Below are 27,683 nucleotides of genomic sequence, written 5' to 3'. Positions count from 1 at the left end.
AATATTGTTTGAAGACCTTTTTACACTGAAAATGACGTAATAATGCATGCGATTTCTTGCCAAAGATAGATACACTTTATTTTCAAAAGAACACTAAACACTGGAACTGATGAACAAAATAAACAAAACAACCAAAAATAAAATGGATTCTCAGTCTCCATTAACAAAAAATGTACTGGAAAAAAAACTAAACAACATAAAGCCAAAGTGAAAATAAATACTGCATTCAACCAATAGAGTGTAGATTATGAAGTCTGTATATTATGTTGCCCTTCAGTAATAATTAGATTTAAATAGAGAAGATGGGCACATCGACTACCTGATGCAATAATTCACACTACATGATTTTTTGCTCCTATTTTTCCCCTTACAACAATCTTAGAACGTTGGTCTTTCTAAGATTGTATGGTGTGTTATGGTAGATCGTCGTTGCCGCTCCGATCTAAATCAGGGGTTTTCCCCGACTGGGAGCTTTACTGCAGCCTGTTGAATGTGACAGGTAGCCAATCAGAAAGCGTGGATTCTCCTCCGTGTTTTCTGAGGGGAAATTACAGAGGGGAATCCTAAACAGCTGACACGGTGCAACCCGAAGTCCAGCGGACATCGGAGATGATACGTAGAAACAACATTAATGTTTATTCAACATGGAAAGAATATAGAAATGACAAGGGGAGGAGTTGGAGCGAAATTGCTACCGCAGTTGATAAACCCGGTAACTTTTCAGCTGTTCTTCGTTAACGTGACATAAATAGGTTATAATAATTTTCATTCGGTCAGGACTGACACTAGCCACATGCATTGCAGGTAGATTGTAGTAAAGCATTGATTAATGCCTGGTTTTAAAATTAGTTAACTGGACGTGTAGCCATTATTTTGTGCCCATTGTTGGACACCACACGGCAGGAACAAACCCGATCGAACCGTTATATCTAGGATTTCTGTCGGCTAATGTGTGGCCCGTCAGGTTTTGAAAATGGGCCGACAATCGGCCGACAGCTCTAAGATCGTGTCATGCGTGCTGGGCTTTACACTAAGGAAATGAGGAAGGGAGGGTCAGTGGAGAGCACCGGAGTTGAGCCTTTTTTCATTCAGTGTCATCAACAGAAGGAGAAAAAGGCCGGAAGAGACGATAATGCCGATAATTGATATGACGTTGATAGTTTGAATTTATCATACAATTAATTGATTTATCGTTTATCACGACAGGCCTACTGAAAGACATAAGTAATCTTGTATTTTGATTTATTGATGATTATACAAAGAGTTTGGTGTAATTAAAAGCTGATCAAGAAATGAATAACATGATGAATAAAATGGTGAATAGAATTAAACTCAGATGATTATCAAAAGAAGTTATGTTTGAAGAATTAAATTAAAAAGATGATTGCGTTTAATGATTTATGATGATCATACAGCATATATAGAATTGTAACTGAACTAATCATACATTATGTGAAGCATAGTGACATGTAATTCTCATACTGTGTTATAATTAGAGCAGAGGTCAGGGCCAGTAAAGGGTCTGAGCTGAGCGGTAAGGCAGGGGAACTAAAAAGAGGACCTAGAAGGTTTTCTCCAAACCAGATTAAGGAAGTGAAACCAGATGGTCAGTGGACAAACAACAAAAAAGGAGAAGTGAACAAGGCGTTGACTGATGTGGAAAGGTTTATTACTTTATGTGAAGCCATCGAACATTCTAGAAGACACGTAAGCCATACACAACTATAGGGTGAGAAAGTATAAAAACCTATGAAAAGAGGAACAAGTGTTCTTAGTATCCGGTACTGAAGTCAAGCCAACAAGAAGATGCAGACAGAAGATCAGCGGAGGACCGCAACCTGGAACCACGGGGAGGTGAAGACTCCGCACTGCTAGAAAGGGATAAGACCCACTGACCCTCAACCCTGGGTCCTGATTCGACTGCCGCTCTGCGCTCAACCAAAGATCTCAATGCTGCTGCAACAGACTTGGTGAATGGACAAAGGTGACAGAGTGATGAAGATCAGAGTGTTCGAAAGACAACAGCCAGTTCTGCTTTGCTTCCATTCAGAAGAGGATTTTGCAGTACAAAGACAAGACTCTAACCAAGGACATCGAAGCCTTCTGTTGCCGAGATCATCCATCATCTGGGTATGAGTTGATCTGCACCCCAAAGCCTCGCTCAGGAAATTTGTGACACAGTGTAGGGAAAAAGGTTAGGAAAGGATGAAGGTGATTTTAATAATTTTTATTTTTTATTCTTAATTTGTAATCATTGATAATTAACCTGTCTGTCACTTACCCCTGCTAAAAGCTTGCTTTATAAAGATGCATTAAAGTTTTAATGAGATTTGTGGACATTGAAATTAATTGAGTCATCTATTGTCTTTGGTTCTTCTAATTAGTACAACCAATTTTTTTAAAATCTTAAATGTAAAATGTAAATACATTTTGTACAGATTTGGCTTATATACTGCATTGAGTGTTTTGTTTCTTTCACCTAAAGGCCTGTTTTGGAGAGTCTGTCTGCTCTAGTTAACAATTAAACGGTAACTAAATTAGTTGACGATTATTTAAATAATCGATTCATCACCACTATTCATTTCAGCCATAAAAATAAGATTAAGGAACCACATTCTATTTCACATTATTTATAACTTCTAATTTCAGCTTCAGCTGGTCTCAACTCAACCTTATTCCCTGTAATTTGACGGTCAAATAATACGTGATCATAAGAAAAACCCTGTGTGGCTGAAGTGGAGCAGCTGCACAGAGACCAAACCCATTACCTTAAATGGTCTCAAGGAGTTTAATGACTCGGAAAACACACAGCCTCCGTCCAAGCTGGGTAAAGAAAATACCTCCATCAACAAAATGACTGTTCATTCCTTTTTACTTTGTAGTTCAACGCAGAAGAATAAAACTTTTCACCCCAAAGTTTGTATTCTTGTTTTTGCAGCCTCTGACAGGTGAGGAAAGTAAGATTTTCCAACTGAATGAATATGAGATGGGATGTTAATGAGAGAAAGACAAAGAGCCAGACGTTTCCAAGCCAGGTTGAGATGCCTGGCCAAACAAGGAGATCTAGGTTGGAGAGTTGAATACTAACCCATAAACGAGCACATGAACATAGAGTGAAGTGTGAAGATTAATGGTGAAAGCTTACACAGTTGTTGACACTGAGGGCCGAGTGTGGGCCAGGCAATGTAAACACAACCATGGAGGATTTGTTAGGAGGCTGGGAACATGGAGGACAGGGAGGAAATATACAGAGACTTGTTGGAAACTTTGAGGAAGAGATGTAAAACCTAAACTAAAATTTGTTGTAATTCAAACAATATATGTCAAACGATCACCTTGAACTCCACTTTCTCAGAAGTATTTGAAATAGACAGAAACATCAACTTCAGTGAAGAATTTAAGTCTTTAAGTTTCATCATCGACCATTTTCTGAGCAATTTCACTCTAATAAATAAGGACTAAGAAAGTACTTGTACACATTTTGTCACATAACAACTACAAACTTTAAGGTATTCTATTGAAATCAAGACTAAAGGTTGACTATGTTGGTCAAACATGTCAAAATAAACTGCAACAAACCTTTCAAATGGTTCAGAAAGTGTAATTAGGAATTATATATTTAATGTGAACTGAACAATAAAGCATGACGTCGCTTTGAGCACAAAGCATAGAATTAAACTGAATAGATGTACCTTTATGGATCGGGCACATTGACACTGAAAAATTCTGATACCCGATCTAGAATTTTATCAATATCAGGACCGATACAGACTGTTGCATCTCTAATTACAGTAGGCGAAGAAGAAAAGCTTTCCAGTTCTTTATTCAAACAGAAAAATCTAGTTCAATGGTGTAAAATTTTGTAATACAGATTCTAGTCCTCCATGTTCCCAGTCTCTTAACAAATCCTCCTTTACAGTTAAATTACCTTGAAATATCAGTAGAACATTAAATTCTTATAGTAGTCTCTGTTTTTCATTCTCAACACAAATATTTACCTACCAGGTCGGAGGGAGTGCTGGGGTGATTACATGCTTGTAACTTTACAGTATTTACAAGTGCAGCAGCGGAGTCTGAGTGAGACGTCATTATTATTAGCATCAACCTTTACAAGCATGCTGAACCTGGAAGGTGAGAGGGTTCACTGGACCCAGACGGACGGGAGACACTATCAGGAATTGGACTAGCCAATGAGACTCACTGGAGGGAAGCGCCGTAGCAACACATGATGAGAGAAAAAAATGGAGAATACAACGGTGCAGAGAAAAACCCAAACAACTTGGGGAAAACAAAAGGGGAAAAAAAGGAAGGTCAAATCAGGGGAGCTGTTACTTTGCCAATAAGCTGATCAATATTAGATAGCAGGAACCTCAATGAACTTAAAGAAGAATGGACCAGAATTCCTTCACAGTTAGACTGAGAACAAGCACTTCAGTTTCCAGCTGTGAAAGGTTTTCTATTAGATTAGAAATCATGGATTTCATGGTTATGAGAAATATTGTGCTGTTTTATTATGGTTTGATTCTGTGCCACAGGGTCTCGTTACGTCCCTTTCAATGCAGACACAGCATTTCCCTCCGCTAGAGCGATCAATGTGTGCAAAAGGATTTGATTAGACAGCCCGAACGAGACAATTTGAAGGACAGCAGAGGCTTTGGACAGCTGAGCTATGGGGAAGGAATGGCATAAATTAAGTTAGGACAAAAGGAAGGAACAGATGCAGAGAGGGAGAAAGGGGTAAAACTATGCTTTGACACATAGAAAGTGAAGAAGATGGGTAGAGCCAAAAATAGATAGAAAAGGAGGATGAAGCAGAGACCAAATTGACTGAGAGTAAAACCAGTGGCATTCACACGGAAACATAAGCTCCCACAGTTATGCAACATGTTAATGGTTCATATTGCTATGGAGGCTGAAAAGCATCAAGAAGTTCTCTAGAAACTGTGCAGTCATTCTCATCTCGGATGGAATTTTTTTTTTATCATGCTACATAATATAAAATGGTTCCATATCCCTAAGTCTGTTGCAATAGGGTACTAATCAGTTAAATGCATAATACACAATTAATTTATTATGGGATCAATAATTATTTTTTGAAGGTCAATTTTGTTTACAGAGACTTCATAGTCTCATTTTTAATTACGTTCACGTCAATCATCAGTGGTGTATGGCTTTTATTTCTTTTTTTATTTGTTGTTTTTGATTGTTGAGTTTTATTTTTTATATTTAAAGGGGCAGTATTGTGTAAAATTGACTGTTTTGAGCTTTACACCATATTATAATGTTATTCCCTCATCAAAAACACATCTGGAGTCCCTACTTCTCAGTGCAACGCTGGTAAAAAAAAAACGTTGTTAAAGGGTTAATAGGGGAGCCATGTTGTGCTCACTTCCTGAAGGCGGAGTTTCAAAATTAGTAGTTTTTAAAGAGACAGAAGTCCAATTTCAAGGGGTTAAATTACAAAGTAAAAATTATTTTAAGTCATGTTTGATATACTCGGCATTTTTTTAACCACTTAAGTTAACATAGTTACTTCACTGTGCTATAAATGGCACTATGTGCCAGGAAAATACAGAATACTTCCCCTTTAAAATGTCTTAAAGTTTGGAGTGTTCTTTACAAAATTAAAGTTTATTGGTCTTTGGGAGGGCAAACTTCTTTATTATGTCTTTACCTTTATGTTAGTGAAAAAACAAAACAACAATTTTATCATTTATTGCAGTAATTTCTGGAACAATTAATTGTCCTGCAAAATTTGTTATCATGACAGACCAGTGTATCACATGAATACTGCTTGTCTTTGTAATCCAGTTGGAAAGCAATATTGATGAGATATTGATGTCTCCAGACTATTTATACTTTATACAGTGGCATCAAGTCTGAATCTGCTTTCTCTGTTCATCCGGAGATGTTTCAGAGTGGGAGGAGGTGGTCATGAAGGCTCGCCGCCCCCAGGCGTCAGGCTGACAGCAGTGAGAAACCAGGCCAAAGTTATATAAGCATCCCAGCAGAGGAGAGCACAGGCTGACAATGATTGGCTAGAGGGTTTTCATCACTCTAGTTGAAGTGAGATTGAGCTTCAGAGGTCAGCTGAACATTTGGCTCATGAAGGTTGTGCATTTGAACAATCATATTTAGCAGAATCAGACATTCCCTTATGTTCGTCCTGCATTACTAGGCAGACCCATGATGGAACCCTAATCTGTGACTTCTTCCATGGAGAGGCAGCTTTTCCACAAATGTTTTATGAGCTCATCTGACAAACATATATGAAAGTTTGATTAGGCTTCAGATGCTCTCTCACAGACATCTACAGAAACACCTCCCACACACACACACACGCTAACACTCACACGCATGTAACCCGAGTGTAATTTTAACCTTTATTTCCTCATTCTCCGATTTTCCACTCTTTAGCCTTTTATATCTCAAATCTCACGATACTTTTAATAGAATGAATAGCGATTCTCGAGAGACTATTATATAGCCAATTGCGGTTGGGGGGTCACATGTGTGGCCCAGTTTACCTGCTAGGTATATTAGCTGGAGTGGGGAGGCATGAAGGTTAGGACACGTTGGAAGGAGCAGAGCTGCAGGCCAGTTAAAGCGTGGTGTCATTCATTTTCCATAAATCTGTACGATGCTCACTTAATGTGCTGAACTATAGGAGCCAACTATTGTGCGCCAGAAGGGAGATGAAAAAGACCCGGTAGTGTGAGATAAAAACTGCGGAACTGGTGAGTGTTTTCGTGCGTGACTTAGCGTTAGCTTATAATCACTGCTGTTGGGTAGCCGCTAAATTATTGACTGTACACTCCTTTTGATAAACAAAAAGGTGGCTTAAATATTAAGCACTGGTTTAAATTAGAATTTTACATTTCATGTCAATTGATTATATGGTGTATATTTATTGAATGTTTCATGAATGTAATTTATATTGAATTTTAGATTTATTGAAATTGCAATTGACTAAACATGATTGTTTAGAATTATTTATAGTACAAAGAGATCCACTTATTGAATTGTGTATACACTAGGAATGTTTAGATTATATATATATATATACATATATATATATATATATATATAGAGGAAATTGTCCTGTTTTGTTATTCAGGCCAGGTTGATGGCGAGCTAAAAGACCAGGCCTAGAGCCAAGGACAGATTGCACTTTTGGGTGATTGAAGACTTCTGCTTTTCTACCAGGCTGGTAGGAGAATTCTTGCAGCCAACGAATGATTCTGTTCCTACTTTGATCTGACTTTTGTTCACCCAGGACTTGAACCAAGCACTGTATAACTATATTGTTTGAGAGCCCTAATTAATCCCAATTTGGGGTGGATGGACTAACAGGTGTGGGCTTATTAATTGTGGAACTTTGGGAACGATTGAATAATTTAGTTTCTTTGTTGTTTGTTGTTCTTTTTATTTTTTCCCCCCCATGTTTTGTTAATGGCCATTTGGATGTTCCCAATGCTGTTGTAAATATGTATATATATTATTCACATTGCAAATATAAAACACTCGCAACTGCAACTTCTAGCCTACCTGCTCCTTTTTGAGTCATACCTATCTCCTGAGGAACAAAACTAGCCATTTATCTTATTGGTCAAAATCCATTTATATTGAATAACAATATAGTATATTGTTATTTTTACAAATATGCTACACACACACATATAAATATGCAAACAATTTGAAGCAATAGAAACACTGGTTTATATTTTATTAATGCAACTTGTCTACTACTTGTTACTATCAACCCTGATTGAATAAAATCAATCAAACAATTAAGATTTCATCTCCAGATATCCTTTTTGTAGTCTAACACTGCCCTGGCACATGCAGGCAACCAGCTTCTCCATATGATATGCCTGAACAGCTTTGATAGAAAAATAAATGTAGAAACTCTTAATATTGATTAATCCAGTGCTACATTTCCTGTTACTTTAAGGGTGTTTTCACATCTGATTGTCCGGTAGACTCAGTTTGATAGGAAAATTACAACATTTGTTCCATTTTCAGCTGCTGCAGTTCTCTTACATGCTGCAAGGTGTCAAACGTAGCAAACTCTCTGAGAAACCTGTTTCCCTCGCCTGTGATGGTGCTGCACCAAGAACCAGTGAAGGAAATAACACAAAAACCTCTGAAGAAGATACTGAGCACAACTTCCTTCCTCATAAATTGTAGGAAGGAAGTCCATAAAAATGGAGTGGTGTCAGATTTTAGGGTTTGTAGGATTTCTCTTTTTTCTTTGGCAAAAGACCACAATCCATTTCTCCCACTAGCGCTAGACTCACATTTGTTTTACCCAGAATGCCCTGCACTATAGTGGACTTCCTGTTTTTTATAGCGGTCTCTGGTCCACTTGAGATTCACGTGCATTTAAGTTCACTTCAACCAAACCGAGACCTAGGTTTTAGGGGGGCCACAGTGTGCTATTTTGGTCCGCATCAGAGTTTGATTACATGTTCACACCTCCCCAAACAAACCAGACTTTCAGGCAAAGGAACTACAGTTCAATTAAAGTGGACTAAACAAGGCTGGTGTGAATACACCCTTATTTTCTTGCATGTTGAGAAGAAAATATTCTTTGTTCTTTGTAATTTTCTTTGTCATTGTCTCTTTTCCACAGAAAAAAGCCTTAAAATGGAATTGTTAAAAATTGGGAAATAATTTCTGTTCGTTTGTCCAAGGACAGTGGAGGGTTACTTTTTTTTCAAAATAAATAAATTAACAATTAAGGATAAGCAGTCCCTCATCCTGTTACAATGGAAACATTGATTTGTTGACTGCATAATACTTCATAGTAGCTAGATTTGCAAAAGCATAAACATCAGGAATGTCCTGCCCAACCCCTGTCATGACACTATAACCCCCTGGCTGACCATCCCACAATTTCAGAATCCCTGCTCCCCCTTCCCCATCCCATCCCACAAAGTGGATCAAGTTGGTGAGTAGATGGGAGTAGATTCCCTGCATAAATTACAAACTGAAACTCGGTTGGTTGGGAACAGAACAACAAAAGGCATAAGTCACAGAAACCAAAAACACTCCCTGTATACGGCAAGTAGTTGTACTAGTTGGAATCTCCTTTTGGAGTATATAGCTCCAGTTTTCAGTCTTACCACTACAGCTAAAAACAGTTTGTGTTTGTTAAAAGTTTAGTTTAAGCGGTGACATTTTGTTTTGTCTGCCTGGTTCTCTGGCTTGCACCACCCTTGCCTTCTCTAGGGGAAACTGAGTGTTTTAAAGTTGGACACTGCTCTGCTCTGGTGTTTGCTGGTATTGCTTTGCTCTGTTTGTTCAGTTGTTCAAACTTGGTGAGTTCTGTGATTTTTAAGTGAAGTGTGTGATATGAGAGAAGCTCTTGGACACAAGCCCTAGGTTTTACTGGGCTTTTTTCCTTTCATCTCTGCTGATTAAAGCTGAAGGCAACACACAGAGAATTCAGTGTGTTTTGAGTCCTTGCAAGTGCTGATGATAGGTGTGTGTAGTTTTTCTTTGTAATTATTTGAGAATTGTGTTATTCATACATGGTTGAAGCTTGAAATTGTTCTCTATACAATTGTAGGTTCTCCAGCATTGGGTTAAATTGGATATAAACAGCTGACATCAGAGACTTTGACATGTAAGGACATGAGTGCTCTGTAAATTGTCACACACATTGTAACTAATGAGCACTATCATCTCAGTCAAAGGGTCATTCTGTGCTTTTGCCCAAAGAGACTGTGGGGGTTTAATTGTCCAGCAAGCCTGTGTTGGTCTACTGCGGTATTAGGGACATAAATAGTAACCCAGGAGCTGAATACCAACCAGAAGAACCTTTTACTCCAGCTAGAAGACATTCTGCATCCCTAGGTTTTTTCCCACTGTTTTATTTAGACAACAGGGAAGTAGTCTTCTTCGTTTCTAGTTTTTTTTTGTTCAGACAATGTCCAGTTGACTCAACCAGAGCTCTCACAGCATCACACATATCATAAAAAGTTGTTTCATTCTAACTTGTTGAATTCATAGCTCTTCTGTTAAATCGCAGACTACAATTTTCTCAAAACACTGCATAAGTAGCCACTCCCAAGTAGGCGGGGCTTGTTGTTCCAACGCCTGAATAAAACGTTGATGACTGATAGACATGAGCGCTAGCGCCATGGCTGAATTGTGAAAATATCTCCTGTATCTGTTTACATTCGTTGCTGCCATGACTTTTAATGACTTATTGCGTGAACAAGGATTATTTGCATGAGATTTTGATTTAATTTCTTACTTACCAGAAAAAATGCAGTTGCGGAATTTTTATTTTTTCAACATTAGCAAAATATAGCCAAATATTTTTGCACACATGTAATGGAAACACAGCTAATGATGCCAATTTCTGACCCGATCTTCCCCTTCCAACAATCTTAAGGATGCCTTTAACCCCTTAATCCGCACCAGAACGCCTGCGTGCCATTTTTCCATTGTATTTTCCGACGGTGAGATTTAAGGGTTCAAACTCTGCCGATGTCCATTATGACACTTTTTTTTTTTTTTCCCCCCTCCAGGGGGTCTTTTGTGGGCTCTAGTGTCTCTTATACGACAGTAGGCTGACAGGAAACGGGGAAGGAGAGGGGGGAAGACATGCGGCAAATATCGTCGGGTCTGGGAGTCGAACCCGCGACGGCCGCGCCGCGTCGAGGACTGAAGGCCTCCAAATATGGGTCGCGCTAACCACTACGCCACCACGGCACGCCCCCCATTATGACACTTTTATTGGGCAGCCTAGAGGCCCCCCTTTTGATTGACACCGCATTCGACCAATAATGTTATGAAATGGCTTTTCCTGAGCCAATAATATCCAGAGACCTACTTGAACTCGTTTTGACATGCCTGTATTCTTTCTGTAATATTTCTGACTGGTCAACTCAGAGACTAAATCTAAAGCCACAGATGCGTAGCCAACACGTGTCCTGTCATAAGGATATAAGGAATTTTGGGGTTTGTTTTGACGTGAATCCACCAGCTGCGTGCATAAACACGCGTAATGTGTGAGTCTTTGCTGCGTCAAAGTCAGGCTCTGTGCGCCCTCATGCACCCTCATGCATAACGGTGTTTACAGGACTTTTTCTCACCAATGGAGGGCCACGGAGAGACACATTGTCAGAACGTGTCAAAACTGGATGTATTTCTTCAGCAGAACTTCACAACTCACGGGAGTGGATGATTATGGCCGTAAGAGTGCTGACACGTTTCGGATTTGAGAATACCGGAAGCTTTTAGTCGTCCGCTGCTGCAGTCAGAGCGAGGGGGGTAGAGCGTACCGAAGAGTGAGAAAGGGGGGCCGAGGGAATGGTGGCGGCGGGGGGGCTCGAAGAAGAAGGAGCGAAGGTGGGGGGACTGACTGGGGGGGCTAGCGTATTGTTAGAAGGGGGGGCGAAAGAAGGACGGGGGTGCAGGGGGCAAAGGAGAGAAGTTGTGGAGGGGGGCTAGCGTATCGTTAGAGTGAGGGGGGAGCACTGGGGGGTTAGCGTGCCCTTAGAAGGGGGGGGGTGGGGGTGGGGGGGGGAAGAAGGAGGGGAGCCCAGGGGGGAAGCGTCAAAGGAGAGATGGTGGGGGGGCCGGGGTGGGGTGCTAGTATACCGTTGAGTGCTGGGGGGGCGGCGGGCGGACGGACGGATGGGGGAGGATTTCAAGAAGGGGGAGGAGGTCTGACTGTACGCCAACCCCCCTGCCCCCCAGTTATGCTATTTTATTTTTTATTATTTATTTATATTTAATTATAAGTAATTTCCACTATCAGTAATGTGTCTACCAGAGGATTCCTCTGGTCGTTATCTTTCATTAGAGCCTCATTGATGACTGTATGTTGAAGCACTGAGGAGATACAGTCATTTGAAGTTAGTATGTCAGGTCAGCCCCGGCTCCAGACGAGTTTAACAGGGGGGGCATCGACTTATTTTGGGGGGGCAAAATGCTACTTGTTAACAAGCTTAAGGTGCTGTATTGTTATTAGCTAGTCATCTTTTAACTAACATTACCTGCATCCAGCCACAATACTCAACTCTGTCGGTCAGTTTTGGGGGGAAAACTGTACCAAGTTCTTTGTGTTTTGCAGGGTTGCTGCATGATTCTAACACACCTGACTAGCTCTGCACAGCAGCAGGTCTCCTTCGCGGCCGCACAGGTGTAAACCCAGTGCGAGCGTCGTAGCGCTCATGTTGCGTTTAAAGGCGGCTCGGAAAAACAGGTTATGACGTGTTAACAACGGATTAAACAGTTTTAACTGCTGAAAACAGTGACAGAGGACACAGATATGGGAAGTGCGGAAGCCCCTACTGTTTCAAATTGATATAGGAATAACAGAGAGTTGGCCATTCGAAGGTAAAAACAACAAACAGCTTCCAGTCCAGGGGGGGCCAGGCTGACTCCGTGGGTGGGCAATGCCCGCCCATGCCGCCGGGCCTGTATCAAGTGTTGTCCAAGTGTGTCTCCCTTTGGAGACTCAAATTGGAGACTCTGAATGGCACACTTGGACAACACCTGTACATCCTCATAAATAAACATGTCCAAAATGACATTTCTTTTTCGTGCTATTTTGATCAGTATTGAAATCCACGAGCAGAATACTTTATTCTACAGATTTATTATATGTTCCAGTCCATACATTCAACACTTAATGTGCATTTAGAGGAAATAAAAATGAAAAATCTGGGTGAAGCAAAATTTAAAAAATATTTTTGTTACAAACATAATAGCTACAAACTACCTACAGTTAAAGTATTTTTGACTGCAAAAATAGAACATTTAGTTTGTCATCTTCATAAAGAGACCAAGCTTTTGCATGTACTCCAAATTGTTCAAGAACAGCAGCTGATTTAAATTGGGTATACCTTTTCAGCAATTTTTGGTGATTTAGGGGGTGAGGCTTAAGGGGTAAAGATCTTTGGCGTGATGGCGCTAAAGATGGTTTTCTGAGATATTCCTGCTGTTTGGTAAGTTAAGAGTGATCTGGTCTGCTGATGAGGACTCCGGGAACTCAAACTGAGGATATTCAACATGTTGGATTGTCTTGGCCCGATATTGCACTACTTCTGCTGCGGTGTTCCTAGTCGGACAGTATTCTTGCTTTACCCTTTTTAAATAGAGCAGAGGAGCAGGGTAGAAATCATAGAGTCCTATCAATATTTCCCTTTGTTGCGATTAAAGAGTTTCTGGTCAAATTAGGTTAGTTGGGTTCATTGGTATTTTTTTAGCTAACCTATGAATGAAGCAATCCTAAAGATTCACAGTTGACCTACAAATATGACATTTGACAGAGCATGACAGTTGTTCTAGTTCTACTCAATCAGTGACCTGTTGGAAACACAAAGGCTTCTTCATATTTAGTAGAGTCACATGACAGTATTAAGCGGGTCTCTGGGCTCATCATCCCCAAGCCCAGAGGGGATTCCTCTTGGCTTCCCCAAAATGATTCCTTATCTTTAAGCTGTAGGCCTTTTACTTAGTAGATAATAAAACTATCAAAGTGTGTATACTGTGCATGTTATGTAGTTTTCTGCTGCTTCATTTGTACTTTGGTGTAATATCATGTGCGTTTGTATCTGCCTGTTATGTGTGTGTGTGTGTGTGTGTGTGCGTGGGTGTGTGTGTGTGTGGGTGCGTGTGTATGCGTGTGTGTGTGTTTATGGCAGGCACCTCCACAGAGTAGCCATACACACGACACAGGCAGGTCGGCAGGGAAGTGCCGGAGCAGCAGCCTCCAGGCCAGAGAGGCACATGCAGGACAAACGCAAGACACCAAACCCCCAAACTCATCACCAGTGCCCCATCCCTAGTGTCAAATCCCCAGCCCAGTCACTTTGCTGGCCAGACATGCTCACGCAAGCCCCGGTGCAGCCATTGGCAAACCAAAGCAATTATGACTCAGAAAGACTAATGGGCGGAGGGCATAGTGTCATTCCACCCAGTTGGAGACCCCCACCAAGGTCAAGGGAGACGTCCCCCACAAGGTCCCAGCTTAGTCCTCGCTGGAAAGAAGTGTGATAAAATTATTAAACAAAGAACAGTGACAGAACTAGCAGAGTGTTTCTTTGATCAAAAACTTAATAGGTGTGGAAAGGATTTAGAGTTGCATAAAGACAGAAAAGGAGGAATTAACCAAATGTGAATTGCCTTTACACTGGTGAGGTATCCTTTGCCAAATCCTGCTTATAGAGCACCCCAAACAGACACCAACTCCACACACTTATAGTGATCATGGAATTCTGCCCATTTTCACAAGGACTAATAGGATTGTGACCAGCATTTTACATTTCAGCCAGGTCTCTTATCCAAACGATAGAGTGCGAACAGGGGCATTAAAGAACGCTGCAGGACTGAATTCTGTGCATCGGTTCTGGGTCGCTCCTTGCTGAGGCAATAAGCTTTCATCTTTTTGATACTAGTTAGAAGAAATTGTCTGAGACTGTACGCTTTTGTAGACTTCTAAGAGAAATCATATACTTATGCACACAAGCTTATGCACGCACAGCTTGGATCTTGATGTTTTGGTGGAACAGCTTAGGTGCAGATTTTAATACTCATCCTGACATTTGTTACTTATTTATTTATGATTTTGCATGTTTTTCTTGCACTTTATAGTATTGTTTTATATAAAATAGTGTTTGTTAGTGTCTAATATAAAAAAATGGTGGGTAACTATTATGGGTGAACCGATAAATTCGCAAGCTGATAAATCGGCTACAATTTTTTTAAGTTTGGGAAATCAGTGATCAGCCATTACTTAATTTACTTCTTTCTTATTTACCACAGCAAAGGTCTAAAAATCAACCACTGTCCTCTTTTGTTCTCTGATGAGAGATATTTAACTGATAGACCCATCCAACAGGTCATGTCTGCACATTTTTGCTGCTAACAGTAGTCACCCCACTATTGCCAACTCAGTGACTTTCTTGCTATATTTAGAAACATTTCAGACAAAAAATAAAATTGGTACCGACCAAAATCTGAATTGGCAGCTCAGGCTTTGTAAAGATCGTGATCCGTGATCGGCCAGAAAGCTGCAATTGGTGCACCTCTGGCAACTATTCAAATCACACAGTCTGTGCATCCCAATGAGCAGCTAAAATAAATTTTATGGCTTTCGTAAAGAACAGATTGTCCAGGGGCCTGTAGCATGAAGCAGGATTAGAGGTTCATCAACGTAACTTAAGTTCATCTCAGGATTTTCAGCATCATCAACCTGGGTCACCTTACTAGTCACCATTGTAATTTATGCCAGACACCTAGCCTTCTTTAAAGCAGGTTGGGTTTCCATATTAGAAATCAAGAACTAGAAAGCACTACCTCTCAAACAATCAGAGACCCGAGCTATCTGAGGTACACCGTTAAATGTCAGGTCAGCAGAAAAGCTCTGAGAGATCATTCAGCAGAAAAGATACATGAACATCCAAGAGAGTGAATACTTTATAGGCCATGTAGCTGGATCAATAATACAGTGCTGGCAATCACATTTGGAACCAGGGTTTCACAAAATTAGAATTGACAACATGCTCCTGACATTAAGGTGGGTGCCTGAAATAGAAGCAAAAACATGGGCTTGACCCATTAAACCAGTTTACTGGTAATATATTGGGGGGGTTTTGTCCACCTTTTCACCAAATGTGAGCCTAAATGTGTCTAGTTTTATCAAAATCAGAGCATTTCAGTTCCCATTATCCGCAGTAGAGTTTCACACACATGACTCCACTGCCAGGCCTTGGCTGAGGCTGGGCCCAGGCCTTCCACTTAGCTGGCTGGCGAGGTGAGAGCCAGGCCTAGTGTGAAACAGAGGGCCACTTTCACACTGGCTCGCCCAAAGCAGCAGGTATGCTCTCTAAACTGTCTCTGTTGCACAGAAATTAGCTGGCACTTTTGAAAAAACACTTCTATCCAAATCAGCATCACTAAGCCAGAGAAATCTGCAATTTTCCACTCAAACCCCCCCCCCCCCAAAAAAAAACAAGCACAAGGGCTAATTTCACTAATCCTCACAGTGGGAAGAGAAATTCTTTGTGGTATGATATGGAAGGGAAAAAATGAAATAAGTGAACCATCAGCCCTTAAAGATAAAAGGATCGAAAATACTGACTTGTAGTTGTAATTCTCACAAATTTTCATAATGCATCAAAGATCATTTTTGTTTTCATAAAAGATACATTTTAACTAAACTCTACAGAACAGAATTGTGTTCTCCACTAGACTCTTAAGAATCATATTATAATTTGATGCAATACGCTCAGAATGACCCTGAAATGTAAGGTGTGGTCCATGGAAAAATTGACAGATTTTACTATACATTGTCTTCAGAAAATCCCTCAGAAAAAAAAAGTCTTCATTTACAGGAAAATAACAAAAACTTCTCAAAGAACTGTAGCATATATGCTATATCACTGCGTGACACTTTAACAATGCCACAAAAACAGACCAAAAAGAGCTGAAGAGACATGAAGCTTGTGTAGAGGGGTGAAAAAACAAGTTATTAGTGAATAAAATCCAAGAAGTAGAAAAATAGGCACCCCAACATTATTTTTCATTTTGTATTTTTAATTTTTGTAATAAGTTGGATAGTTTTGTTTAATTTCGTCCGTGCAATTCCGCGCGCGGCCGCTAGGGACGCTGTCGCGTTGGTGGTATAGAAAGGACTGAGCACACAAGAAGAATAAATGTTTTGTGAGCAAAGGCGGAAGAGGCACGATCAGACTGTGAATGGTTGGAAGGATGTCAGAGGGAAATGTATCAGGTAGTGATTTTGCGGAAATGGAAGAGGGTGCTGATGATGTGGATAATGAAGGACCTTGGCATATTCAAAAAGCTAAGCATAAACGGAAAAAATCAAGACAACAAATAGAATCATCTGTTTCCGAGGCTGAAGGAGAAACTGTTACGATGTCAGAATTTAAAATAGTTCTGAAGTTTGTCAAAGAGGGTGTGTCCTTTGGTAAGTGGAATCCAATAAAGCTGACAAAAGAAATCAATTCACTGGTTGGAAAGGTGAAATTTGTTAAAATATTAAGAGATGGATCGTTATTGATTATCTGTAATGATATTAAACAAAAAGAAAGGGCGCTGAATATAAAAAGAATCCTTGGTGAGAATGTGAGAGGAAGACTTTTGGATGACAAGAAGTATGTATGCGGAGTCATTTCGGGGATTCCACCTGATGTACCAGTTGATGAGATCAAGTCTAATGTTTCAGGAGGGAAAGTGGTGGAAGCCAAACAATTGAAAAGAAATAAAAATGGAGAGAGGAATGATAGTTTTTCTATCATGTTAAAATTTGAAGAGAACAGTCTGCCAGATAAAGTGTTTGTGGGATATATGAGCTATGATGTCCGACCATTTATTCCTCCGCCGCTGCGGTGCTTTAAATGCCAGAAATTTGGACATGTCGCGGCAGTGTGTAAGGGGAAACAGAAATGTGGGAGATGTGCTGGGGATCATGAGTATGGGAAATGTGAGGAAGGGGCTCCGCTGAAATGTTGTAATTGTGGAGGTGGGCATAGTTCAGGATTTAGGGGATGCATAGCTAGTAAAAGAGCTGAGGAAGTTCAGAAAATCAGAGTCACTACTGGCATTACTTATGCGGAAGCAACGAAAAAAGTTCCTGTTCAATCAATATTATACCCAAAGAAAGTGTCTGGAGGAGGAAAAGAAGGATCTAATTGTTCAGAATGCTCTAAGATTAAAGGTGAGACTTTACTCATGACAAAGGAGGATTTTGTATTGTTCATGGTAGAAGTTGTTAACTGCACTGCTCAAACACAAAGGAAAACGGAAAAAATTCAAATAATAGTGAAGGCAGCCCAAAAGTATCTTGATTGTAAAAATGTTAATTGGGAATCAATAAAGAAAAAATTAAATGAGACACAATCTTCTCAACCTCAATCATGCAGTGGCGGCCCCTCTTCGTTATGTTAATTATTTTCCAGTGGAATGCAAGAAGTCTTATTAGTAATGGTCTAGAGTTTAAGAAATATATTTCAGATTTGACAGTTAAACCTCACCTGATTTGCATTCAAGAAACCTGGCTTAAGCCTCATCTGGATTTCAAAATTTCTGGGTATACATCAATTAGGAATGATAGAAAAGAAAGACAAGGAGGGGGAGTAGCAACTTTTGTACTAGACAGTATAAGATATAAAGTGGAATCAATAGGGGAAAATTATGAATCAATAGTTATTAAGATTTGGATAGAAAATGACCAAATGTCGGTGATAAATTTTTATAATGCTAACAAGAAGTTGTCCATTCAGAATCTCAATGAAGTAAATGATCAAAACGTAGGTAAGACTGTATGGTGTGGTGATTTCAATTCTCATAATATTTTATGGGGGAGTCTTAATACAGATGTAAATGGATTGACTGTTGAAGAATTTCTTGAGTTACATTCTCTGGTTTGCCTTAATGATGGCAGCACTACTAGATATGATTGTTGTAGGAATTTAAAGAGTGTTTTAGACCTAACATTGGTTTCAAATACATTAGCTGGAATTACTTCTTGGGAGGTGATTGATTCTCCAATGGGCAGTGATCATTTTCCTATTCTAGTTTCAGTTGGTTCTGAAGTGATAAAAGAAGAGGAAGGACAGATTCCAAGATGGAAGTTAAGTAACGCTAATTGGGAGTTATTTAAAAATTTAGTTGATAGTCAATTTAATAATCTGGATGAGAATTTGTTTTGTGATGTGGAGATGTGTTATTCAAAGATTAAGTCTGTCATTATTAATGCAGCTGAAAGTTCAATTCCTAAATCAAAGGGAAGAGGAAATAAAAAGTCTACTCCATGGTGGAATGAGCAATGTAGTATTGCTATAAGGGGAAGAAATAAAGCTTTTAAATTGGTAAGAAGATGTCATACCTTTGAGGCACTAATTCAATATAAGAAAGCACAAGCTATAGTTAGGAAGACTATTAGAGAAGCTAAGAAGGCTTGTTGGAGGCAATACTGTAATTCCATTGGAAGAGAGATCAAACTGTCAGAGGTATGGAGAGTTATTAAGAAAATGAATGGTGTTAAAAAGAGTTTTTCCTTACCGGTTTTAGAATTAAATGGGAAAATAGCGGTTAGTAATAAAGAAAAAGCTGAATTATTAGCAGTAACGTTAATTAAAGTGAATAGTTCAGAAAATTTATCTGAAGAAATGAAAAGTAATAAATTAGATTTATTGGATGGAAATCCAGAAGTTACTACTAGGAGAGAAGTCTCAAACCAGGATTTAGATATGCCTTTTTCTATGTATGAGTTAGAAAAAGTTATTAATAATGCTAAGCAATCAACTCCGGGGAAGGATGGAGTGTGTTATGTAATGCTCAAACATTTTAAATATTCATCTCTTACTGTTATATTAAAATTGTTTAATCTGATTTGGATGACTGGGAGAATTCCGGTAGAATGGAAACAGTCAGTTATAATTCCCATCTTAAAACCTGGTAAAAATGCAACAGACCCATCAAATTATAGACCTATAGCTCTTACATCTCAATTAGGGAAAATAATGGAGAAGATTGTTACAGATAGGCTTTATTATTTTATTGAGAGTAAAAATAAATTTTGTCCATTCCAGAGTGGTTTTCGTAAAGGGAGAAATACGATGGATGCAGTTCTGTGTCTAGAGTCAGAAGTAAGAAAAGCTCAAGCGAATAAAGAGTTAGTGATAGCTGTGTTCTTTGACATTGAGAAGGCATATGATATGTTATGGAAAGAAGGATTATTGATTAAATTAGGGAAAATTGGTATAGGAGGTAAGATTTATAATTGGATTTTGGATTTTTTGTTTGGTAGAGAAATAGAAGTTCGGGTAGGGGTGAATTTCTCTTCTAGATATGCTGTTGAGAATGGTACCCCCCAAGGTAGTGTGTGTAGCCCAATTCTCTTTAATATTATGATTAATGACATTTTTGATGAGATAGATAGTAGTATAGGCAAATCTTTATTTGCAGATGATGGTGCTCTATGGATTCGGGGACATAATCTGGTTTATTTACAGAAAAAGATGCAGGCTGTCATTTTGAAAGTGGAAGGTTGGGCTAATAAATGGGGTTTTAGGATGTCAATCGCAAAGACTCAAGTAATTTGCTTCTATAGAAGACATAAGGAAGTTAAGTTGAATCTTTATAAACATAAACTTGAACAAGTGAAAACAGTGAAGTTTTTAGGTGTCATCTTTGATGAAAGCTTAACTTGGAAACATCAAATAGAATCAGTTCAAAATAAATGTAAAAAAGTGAATAATTTGTTAAGATGTCTCTCAGGACAGGAATGGGGAGCTCCAAGAAGTGCACTGTTGGGAGTTTATCAGGCGCTCATGAGATCTATTATGGATTATGGGGGTATAGCATATATGGCAGCTGCTGACAGTCATTTGAGAAAACTTGATAGTGAGCAAACACAAGCATTGAGGATTTGTTGTGGAGCTTTCAGAACATCGTCTTTAGCTGCTTTACAAGTAGAAACTGGTGAGCTTCCTTTAAGATTAAGAAGGTTGAAATTAATGTACATGTACTGGGTGAACCTACAAGGACATAAGTGTGATCATCCAACTAAGATGGTGCTGAAGGAATGTTGGGAACATCATAAATTAAATTGTAATAGTTTTGGATGGATTGGGGAAATAAAGGCAAAACAGCTTGGTTTAACTATGCTCCAGTATAGTGCTACAGTTCCTCAATCTGAAATTCCTCCATGGTTATTTCTAACTCCAGAAGTTGATCTTCAATTAAATGAAATTCTTAAAAAGGGAAAGACTCCAGAATGGGTTGTAGTTAATAGATATTTTGAAAGATATAAAGACAACATAATTATATATACAGATGGATCTAAAGATCCAAATAGTGGTAGAACTGGGGCAGCAGTGAATATCCCACACCATAAAGTCTTGATTAAGAGGAGAACAGCTGACCATTTAGCTGTTTTTACAGTTGAATTATCAGCCATCATATTGGCCTTAGAATGGTTGCTTGGTAATGATACTAGGGAAGTAAGTACATTTATCATAGCATCAGATAGTCAAGCAGCATTATTAAGTATTAAATCTGGTAAATCTAGCAGATTAGATTTGATATTAAGAATATATCAATATCGAGAGGTTCCGGCTAGAAATAGTCGGTCTCACCTCGACGCACGGCTCTGGTTCTGGAACCAGTCTCCTTGAGAGGGGCTGGACATACTTCCACTCTGGAGTTGCCCAAGGTGAGAGGCGTCGGGCAGGAGTGGGCATACTTGTTGCTCCCCATCTCGGCGCCTGTACGTTGGGGTTTACCCCGGTGAACGAGAGGGTAGCATCCCTCCGCCTACGGGTGGGGGGACGGGTTCTGACTGTCGTTTGTGCTTACGGGCCGAACGACAGTTCAGATTACCCACCCTTTTTGGAGTCCTTAGAGGGGGTACTGGAGAGTGCTCCTCCTGGGGACTCCCTTGTTCTGCTGGGGGACTTCAACGCTCACGTGGGCAATGACAGTGAGACCTGGAGGGGCGTGGTTGGGAGGAATGGCCCGCCCGACCTGAACTCGAGCGGTGTTCTGTTGCTGGACTTCTGTGCTCGCCATGGATTGTCCATAACGAACACCATGTTCAAGCATAAGGGTGTCCATATGTGCACTTGGCACCAGGACACCCTAGGCCGCAGTTCGATGATCGACTTTGTCATCGTTTCATCGGATCTGCGGCCGTATGTCTTGGACACTCGGGTGAAGAGAGGTGCGGAGCTGTCCACTGACCACTACCTGGTGGTGAGTTGGCTCCGGTGGTGGGGGCGAAAGCCGGTCAGACCTGGCAGGCCCAAACGTGTTGTGAGGGTCTGCTGGGAACGTCTGGCGGAATCCCCTGTGAGACGGAGCTTTAACTCCCATCTCCGGCAAAACTTCGAACACGTCCCGGGGGAGGTGGGGGACATGGAGTCTGAGTGGACCGTGTTCCGTGCCTCCATTGTCGAGGCGGCCGATCGGAGCTGTGGCCGCAGGGTTGTCGGTGCCTGTCGCGGCGGCAACCCTCGAACCCGCTGGTGGACACCTTCGGTGAGGGATGCCGTCAGGCTGAAGAAGGAGTCCTATCGGGCCTTTTTGGCCTGTGGGACTCCGGAAGCAGCTGATGGGTACCGGCGGGCGAAGCGGCATGCGGCTCGGGCGGTTGCTGAGGCAAAAACTCGGGCGTGGGAGGAGTTTGGAGAGGCCATGGAGAAAGACTTCCGTACGGCTTCGAGGCGATTCTGGTCCACCATCCGGCGTCTCAGGGGGGGGAAGCGGTGCAGCACCAACACTGTTTATAGTGGGGATGGTGTGCTGCTGACCTCTACTCGGGACGTTGTGGGCCGGTGGGCAGAGTACTTCGAAGACCTCCTCAATCCCACCAACATGCCTTCCACTGAGGAAGCGGAGCCTGGGGACTCTGGGTTGGGCTCTCCAATCTCTGGGGGCGAGGTCGCCGAGGTGGTTAAAAAGCTCCTCGGTGGCAGGGCCCCGGGGGTGGATGAGATCCGCCCGGAGTTCCTTAAGGCTCTGGATGTTGTAGGGTTGTGTTGGTTGACGCGACTCTGCAATGTCGCATGGACATCGGGGGCAGTTCCCCTGGATTGGCAGACTGGGGTGGTGGTCCCCCTGTTCAAAAAGGGGGACCGGAGGGTGTGCTCCAATTATAGAGGGGTCACACTCTTAAGCCTCCCTGGCAAGGTCTATTCAGGGGTCCTGGAGAGGAGGGTCCGTCGGATAGTCGAACCTCGGATTCAGGAAGAGCAGTGTGGTTTTCGTCCTGGTCGTGGAACGCTGGACCAGCTCTACACCCTCGGCAGGGTCCTGGAGGGTGCATGGGAGTTCGCCCAACCAGTCTACATGTGTTTTGTGGACTTGGAGAAGGCGTTCGACCGTGTCCCTCGGGGAGCCCTGTGGGGGGTTCTCCGGGAGTATGGGGTACCGGGCCCTTTGATACGGGCTGTCAGGTCCCTGTATGACCGGTGTCAGAGTCTGGTCCGCATTGCCGGCAGTAAGTCGGGCTCGTTTCCGGTGAGAGTTGGACTCCGCCAGGGCTGCCCTTTGTCACCGATTCTGTTCATCACTTTCATGGACAGAATTTCTAGGCGCAGCCAAGGTGTTGAGGGGATCCGATTTGGTGGCCTTAGGATCTCATCTCTGCTTTTCGCAGACGATGTGGTCCTTTTGGCTTCATCAGATCGTGATCTGCAGCTCTCGCTGGAGCGGTTCGCAGCCGAGTGTGAAGCGGCCGGGATGGGGATCAGTGCCTCCAAATCCGAGGCCATGATCTTGAGCCGGAAAAGGGTAGAGTGCCTTCTCCGGGTCAGGGGGGGTGTCCTGCCCCAAGTGGAGGAGTTTAAGTATCTCGGGATCTTGTTCACGAATGGGGGAAGAAGGGAGCGGGAGATCGACAGGCGGATTGGCGCAGCGTCTGCTGTCAAGCGGGCGCTGTACTGGTCCGTCGTGGTGAAGAGAGAGCTGAGCCAAAAAGCGAAGCTCTCGATTTACCGGTCGATCTACGTTCCCACCCTCATCTATGGTCATGAGCTTTGGGTCATGACCGAAAGAACGAGATCGCGGATACAAGCGGCCGAAATGGGTTTTCTCCGTAGGGTGGCTGGGCTCTCCCTTAGAGATAGGGTGAGAAGCTCAGTCATCCGGGAGGGACTCAGAGTAGAGCCGCTGCTCCTTCACATCGAGAGGAGCCAGTTGAGGTGGCTCGGGCATCTGGTCAGGATGCCTCCTGGACGCCTCCCTGGTGAGGTGTTCCGGGCACGTCCCACCGGGAGGAGGCCCCGGGGAAGACCCAGGACACGCTGGAGGGACTATGTCTCTCGGCTGGCCTGGGAACGCCTCGGGATTCCCCCGGAGGAGCTAGAAGAAGTGGCTGGGGAGAGGGAAGTCTGGGCCTCCCTTCTGAAGCTGCTACCCCCGCGACCCGACCTCGGATAAGCGGAAGAAGATGGATGGATGGATGGATGGAATATATCAATTATTAGTTCATCTTCATAACAATAAATGCTTGGTTCAATTTGTCTGGATTCCTGCTCATGTAGGTATAGAAGGAAATGAGGAAGTAGATATTCTAGCTAAGCAGGCCTTGAAATCAGATATTGTTCATCTGAATATTCCTTTGAGTAAAAATGAGGGTAAATCTATTATTCCAAAAGAAATTATTAAGATTTGGCAGGAGCTATGGGATAACCATGATAATGGGAGACAACTATATACAATTCAAAAGAGTGTGGGAGATAGTAATTATATGAGTGGAAGGCGGAAAGAGGAAGTAGTTATGTCTCGACTTAGAATTGGACATTCTGGACTTAATAGTTCGCTCTTTAAAATAGGAAAGCATGAGAATGGGGCTTGTAATTATTGCAATCAGGTGGAAACAGTGGAGCATGTCTTGTTAGAATGTGATAAATACTCAGAGGAACGCCAGATTTTAAAGTCGTTACTAAGTAGAAAGAATATAGGACTGTCTATGATTAGTCTATTAGATAATAAATCAAGTTATGTTAGAAATCTCTTATTTAGGTTCTTAAATAACACTGGGTTAATGAGTCGTATTTAGGATATGAACAAATATTTGTGTGTATGCCAGTGCATGCTCATGCATTAATTCAGGTATTAATGAGTGTGTTAGGATGTGAATTTGCACATCCTACACATCATTGAGGTAGATTTAATTCCCTCTGAGATCTCTGATGACCACACTCCAGTCTGGTAGGTGGCGGTAAATGCACCTTAAGTTGGATGCCAGCCGCCAATAAAAAACAAAAGAAGAAGAAGAAGAAGAAGAAGAATAAATCTTCCTGTTATGCTGGAGAAAGCTTAACGTGTGTGCCTCATCTTTTCTATACCACAGGTTGGTAAAATGTATTTTTGTACATATATATTGATGACCTTCGGGAGTTAAAGAGCTCATTGAATCGGTTGTTGACTAGTGAGTCATTTTGTCCGGTTTGTGTTGAGTATTGTGTGGAAAACGGGACACAGTTCTGGAGGTTGGGGTATGCTAATGCTAGCGGACTTTGGTTTCTATGTATTAAGCTAGCTGAGAAACGGCTAAAGTACTACCAATTTCATATTGAACTGGTTTGATGCATTTTGTTTCTTTCCAGTGTTGTATCTATTTATCTGGCAGATAAGGTACTGTTGTAAGATAAGATGCTTGGACATTAAAGTGTGTTTTACCTATGCAGAATAGGTCGTGAAGGCTATTAAAATATCGAAAAGCAAATTCATGCACTGTTATTTGAATTGTTAAAAAAACAAATATTTGAAAATATGTTCATTACACAAGAAGAATAAATCTTCCTGTTATGCTGGCGAAAGCTTAACGTGTGTGCCTCATTTTTTCTATACCACAGCACCACACGTTGAGGGAAGACCATCACATACATTACCCTCAGCCCTCCAAGGTTGCGGGGTAACACTTGCAATGTAAGGTTATGACATCATTTTTAATAGATTTTTTTTTTCTCTCCCACAGAAACTCAAGAGTGATGTTCCAACATTTTACTACTTTTTGCACAGCAGCTAAAACACATCTGGGTATTTTCTACATAAGATCTCATGATATTAAACGACAAAGCATTCTCCTCTAACTGAGGTCTGCATCAAGAAGCACTGCTGTTAACATTTGATGTATGAGATATATCTAAATGACAGTTATTTTTGCTCAAATCGTAAAGGTGATTGCTTTAAGTTTGACACCCTATACCACAGGTGTCAAACTCCAGTCCTCGAGGGCCGCTGTCCTGCAGTTTTTAGATGTGCCACAGGTACAAAACACTGGAATGAAATGGCTTAATTACCTCCTCCTTGTGTAGATCAGTTCTCCAGAGTCTTGCTAATGACCTAATTATTCTATTCAGGTGTGGTGCAGCAGAGGCACATCTAAAAGTTGAAGGACAGCGGCCCTTGAGGACTGGAGTTTGACACCCCTGCCCTATACCTATGTTTGAAACTCTTGTCAAGAAGAATGAACAGAAGAAAGGCTCCTGTAGTTTGATTGGCGACTGCTTGTTGGCTAGCTAGCATGTTTGGAAATCAGCAAAGACATACAAGATATGAGCTTTTGTAAGCATCAAAATGTGAGATTACTATGACTTGCTAACCATTAGCCACTAATGATGCTAAAATTAGCAACTCTTAGCCAACATAGTTGCATTTTCTCCTGGTGCAAAGCTCAGGAGCACATGTCATGGTCAGACTGCAGGGATGCAGGGAAGGTGTGCTGGGTCCCGTCAGACCATCAGTTCCCAAAATCACACACACACACAAAAACTCAACCCTGCTGGACCATGCACACTTAAGACCACGGGAGGGTTATAAGAAGGCAAGTCATCTGCAGTTAAAGAACTGCTCATTTACAATAAAACCAAATATATTGCAGCATGTTGAAGTAGTTTTTCACATGGCATAGGATGATGGCTGTTCTCAGTGAAAAATCACACAGTCACTTTCAGCAGTGACATTTTTCATAATCTTCTCTATGTTGTTCTCCTGTGGAGACGGAAAAATCCGGATATTTTACTGATAATTTTGCCTCGTGAGACATGCTGATAATACCAGCATCATTAGAATAATGAAGATGTTATATGACTAAACTTTCCCAGGTTTGCTAATAGCTGGAGATGGGAGGACCCAAACCCACAGGAGTTCATTATCCACACAGAGCGCTTCTTTTTCTGTTGATTTAACCAGAAATTTATGTTGGCTAAGAACAGAGCTGCCAGTGTTACTCAGGAAATCAGCGTTAAGACAAAGCAGTAGCTGTGCTGAAGCACAGCTCAAGCTCCTACCCCTCAACTGCAGCTTCCTCTCCCACATCAGTCCCAACCTGCAGCTCCCTCCCAGAAAGTGGGACACTCACTAAGCACAAAACGGCTCAAAGATCGAAATCAAGAGAAGAGAGGGCTCAGTGTTTGCAAAAGTCATTGCTGTGGAGAGCGACGGCGGGTTTTAGAGGCATCAAAGCATGCAATGAGTCCTTTGGTAGCTGCTGAATGGGAGTAAAATGTAATTGTCTTTGCAACAAAATGCATTACCACAAAGCCAACAGGGAGACAGTAAGTTGTGCTGGAGGGTCAGCACAATCGATTAATGGCTGAAATGCAAAAGCAGGTTGAGACCCTGCATTGAAGCTGATGCTTTATCTTAGTCTGTGCACTTTGAGAATGACATTACCCTAGCAACAAAGATGGTTGCTCTCCTTTAGCTTCCATGCCATAACTTTCCAAAAGGGCAGACCATGAACAGGAACTGGCAGTGCACCGAAAACTGTGCTTTAACAGGACGAGGTCTAAAGTTGTTCTATTGGGAGAGTGACCTTAAAAGCACTTCTGTGATAATCTGGGGCTATGTAGAAAAAAAACCACATGAATCCTCTATAGGGCTAGCACAGCAGCCCCGTAATATAACAGTAGAGAAAATACAACACTGGAGGTTTGCTGGTATGTGGACCCTGTAAAAGCACCAACAACAGTTTGGTTCAACTTTCCCTTTCAAGCATCTTCATGATGATGACGATCACTCCCTTTGTCATACCTACGTTCTGATACTGATTTCAGTTAGTTACAAATACAAACCAGGTACTCTTTTATAGTTTAATTACTCATTAAAGATAATAAACTCAATGCAATGCTTGAAAACTCTGTAATGTTAAGGCAGAGTAAGTTAATTCAGCTCATAGACAC

General features: G+C 41.4%; 2 protein-coding genes across 6 annotated transcripts in view; one reads left to right on the top strand and one right to left on the bottom strand.

The window, feature by feature from the left end:
* cttnbp2 (cortactin binding protein 2) overlaps positions 1 to 27,683 on the bottom strand; it is a 114,783-nt gene that overhangs the window by 56,520 nt on the left and 30,580 nt on the right. The window lies entirely within an intron of this gene.
* LOC116709467 (uncharacterized) lies at positions 20,293 to 25,422 on the top strand. The gene is made up of 2 exons (XM_032548011.1): positions 20,293 to 21,085; positions 23,965 to 25,422. The coding sequence occupies exons 1-2, from the start codon at positions 20,322 to 20,324 to the stop codon at positions 24,551 to 24,553; spliced, it is 1,353 nt and encodes a 450-aa protein (XP_032403902.1). The 5' UTR covers positions 20,293 to 20,321; the 3' UTR covers positions 24,554 to 25,422.

The sequence above is a fragment of the Xiphophorus hellerii genome, chromosome 2 (assembly GCF_003331165.1).
Source record: "Xiphophorus hellerii strain 12219 chromosome 2, Xiphophorus_hellerii-4.1, whole genome shotgun sequence".
Classification (NCBI taxonomy): Eukaryota; Metazoa; Chordata; class Actinopteri; order Cyprinodontiformes; family Poeciliidae; genus Xiphophorus; species Xiphophorus hellerii.
Note: the sequence above shows the minus strand (reverse complement) of the source record. Positions and strands in the feature narration are given on the sequence as shown.

Excerpts from the sequence above, each read along its gene's own strand:
- LOC116709467 (XM_032548011.1), top strand. The coding sequence starts at position 20,322 with ATGAGATCTATTATGGATTATGGGGGTATAGCATATATGGCAGCTGCT. Across the intron at positions 21,086-23,964 it reads TTAGATTTGATATTAAGAAT|ATATCAATTATTAGTTCATC; the intron begins ATATCAATATCG and ends GATGGATGGAAT.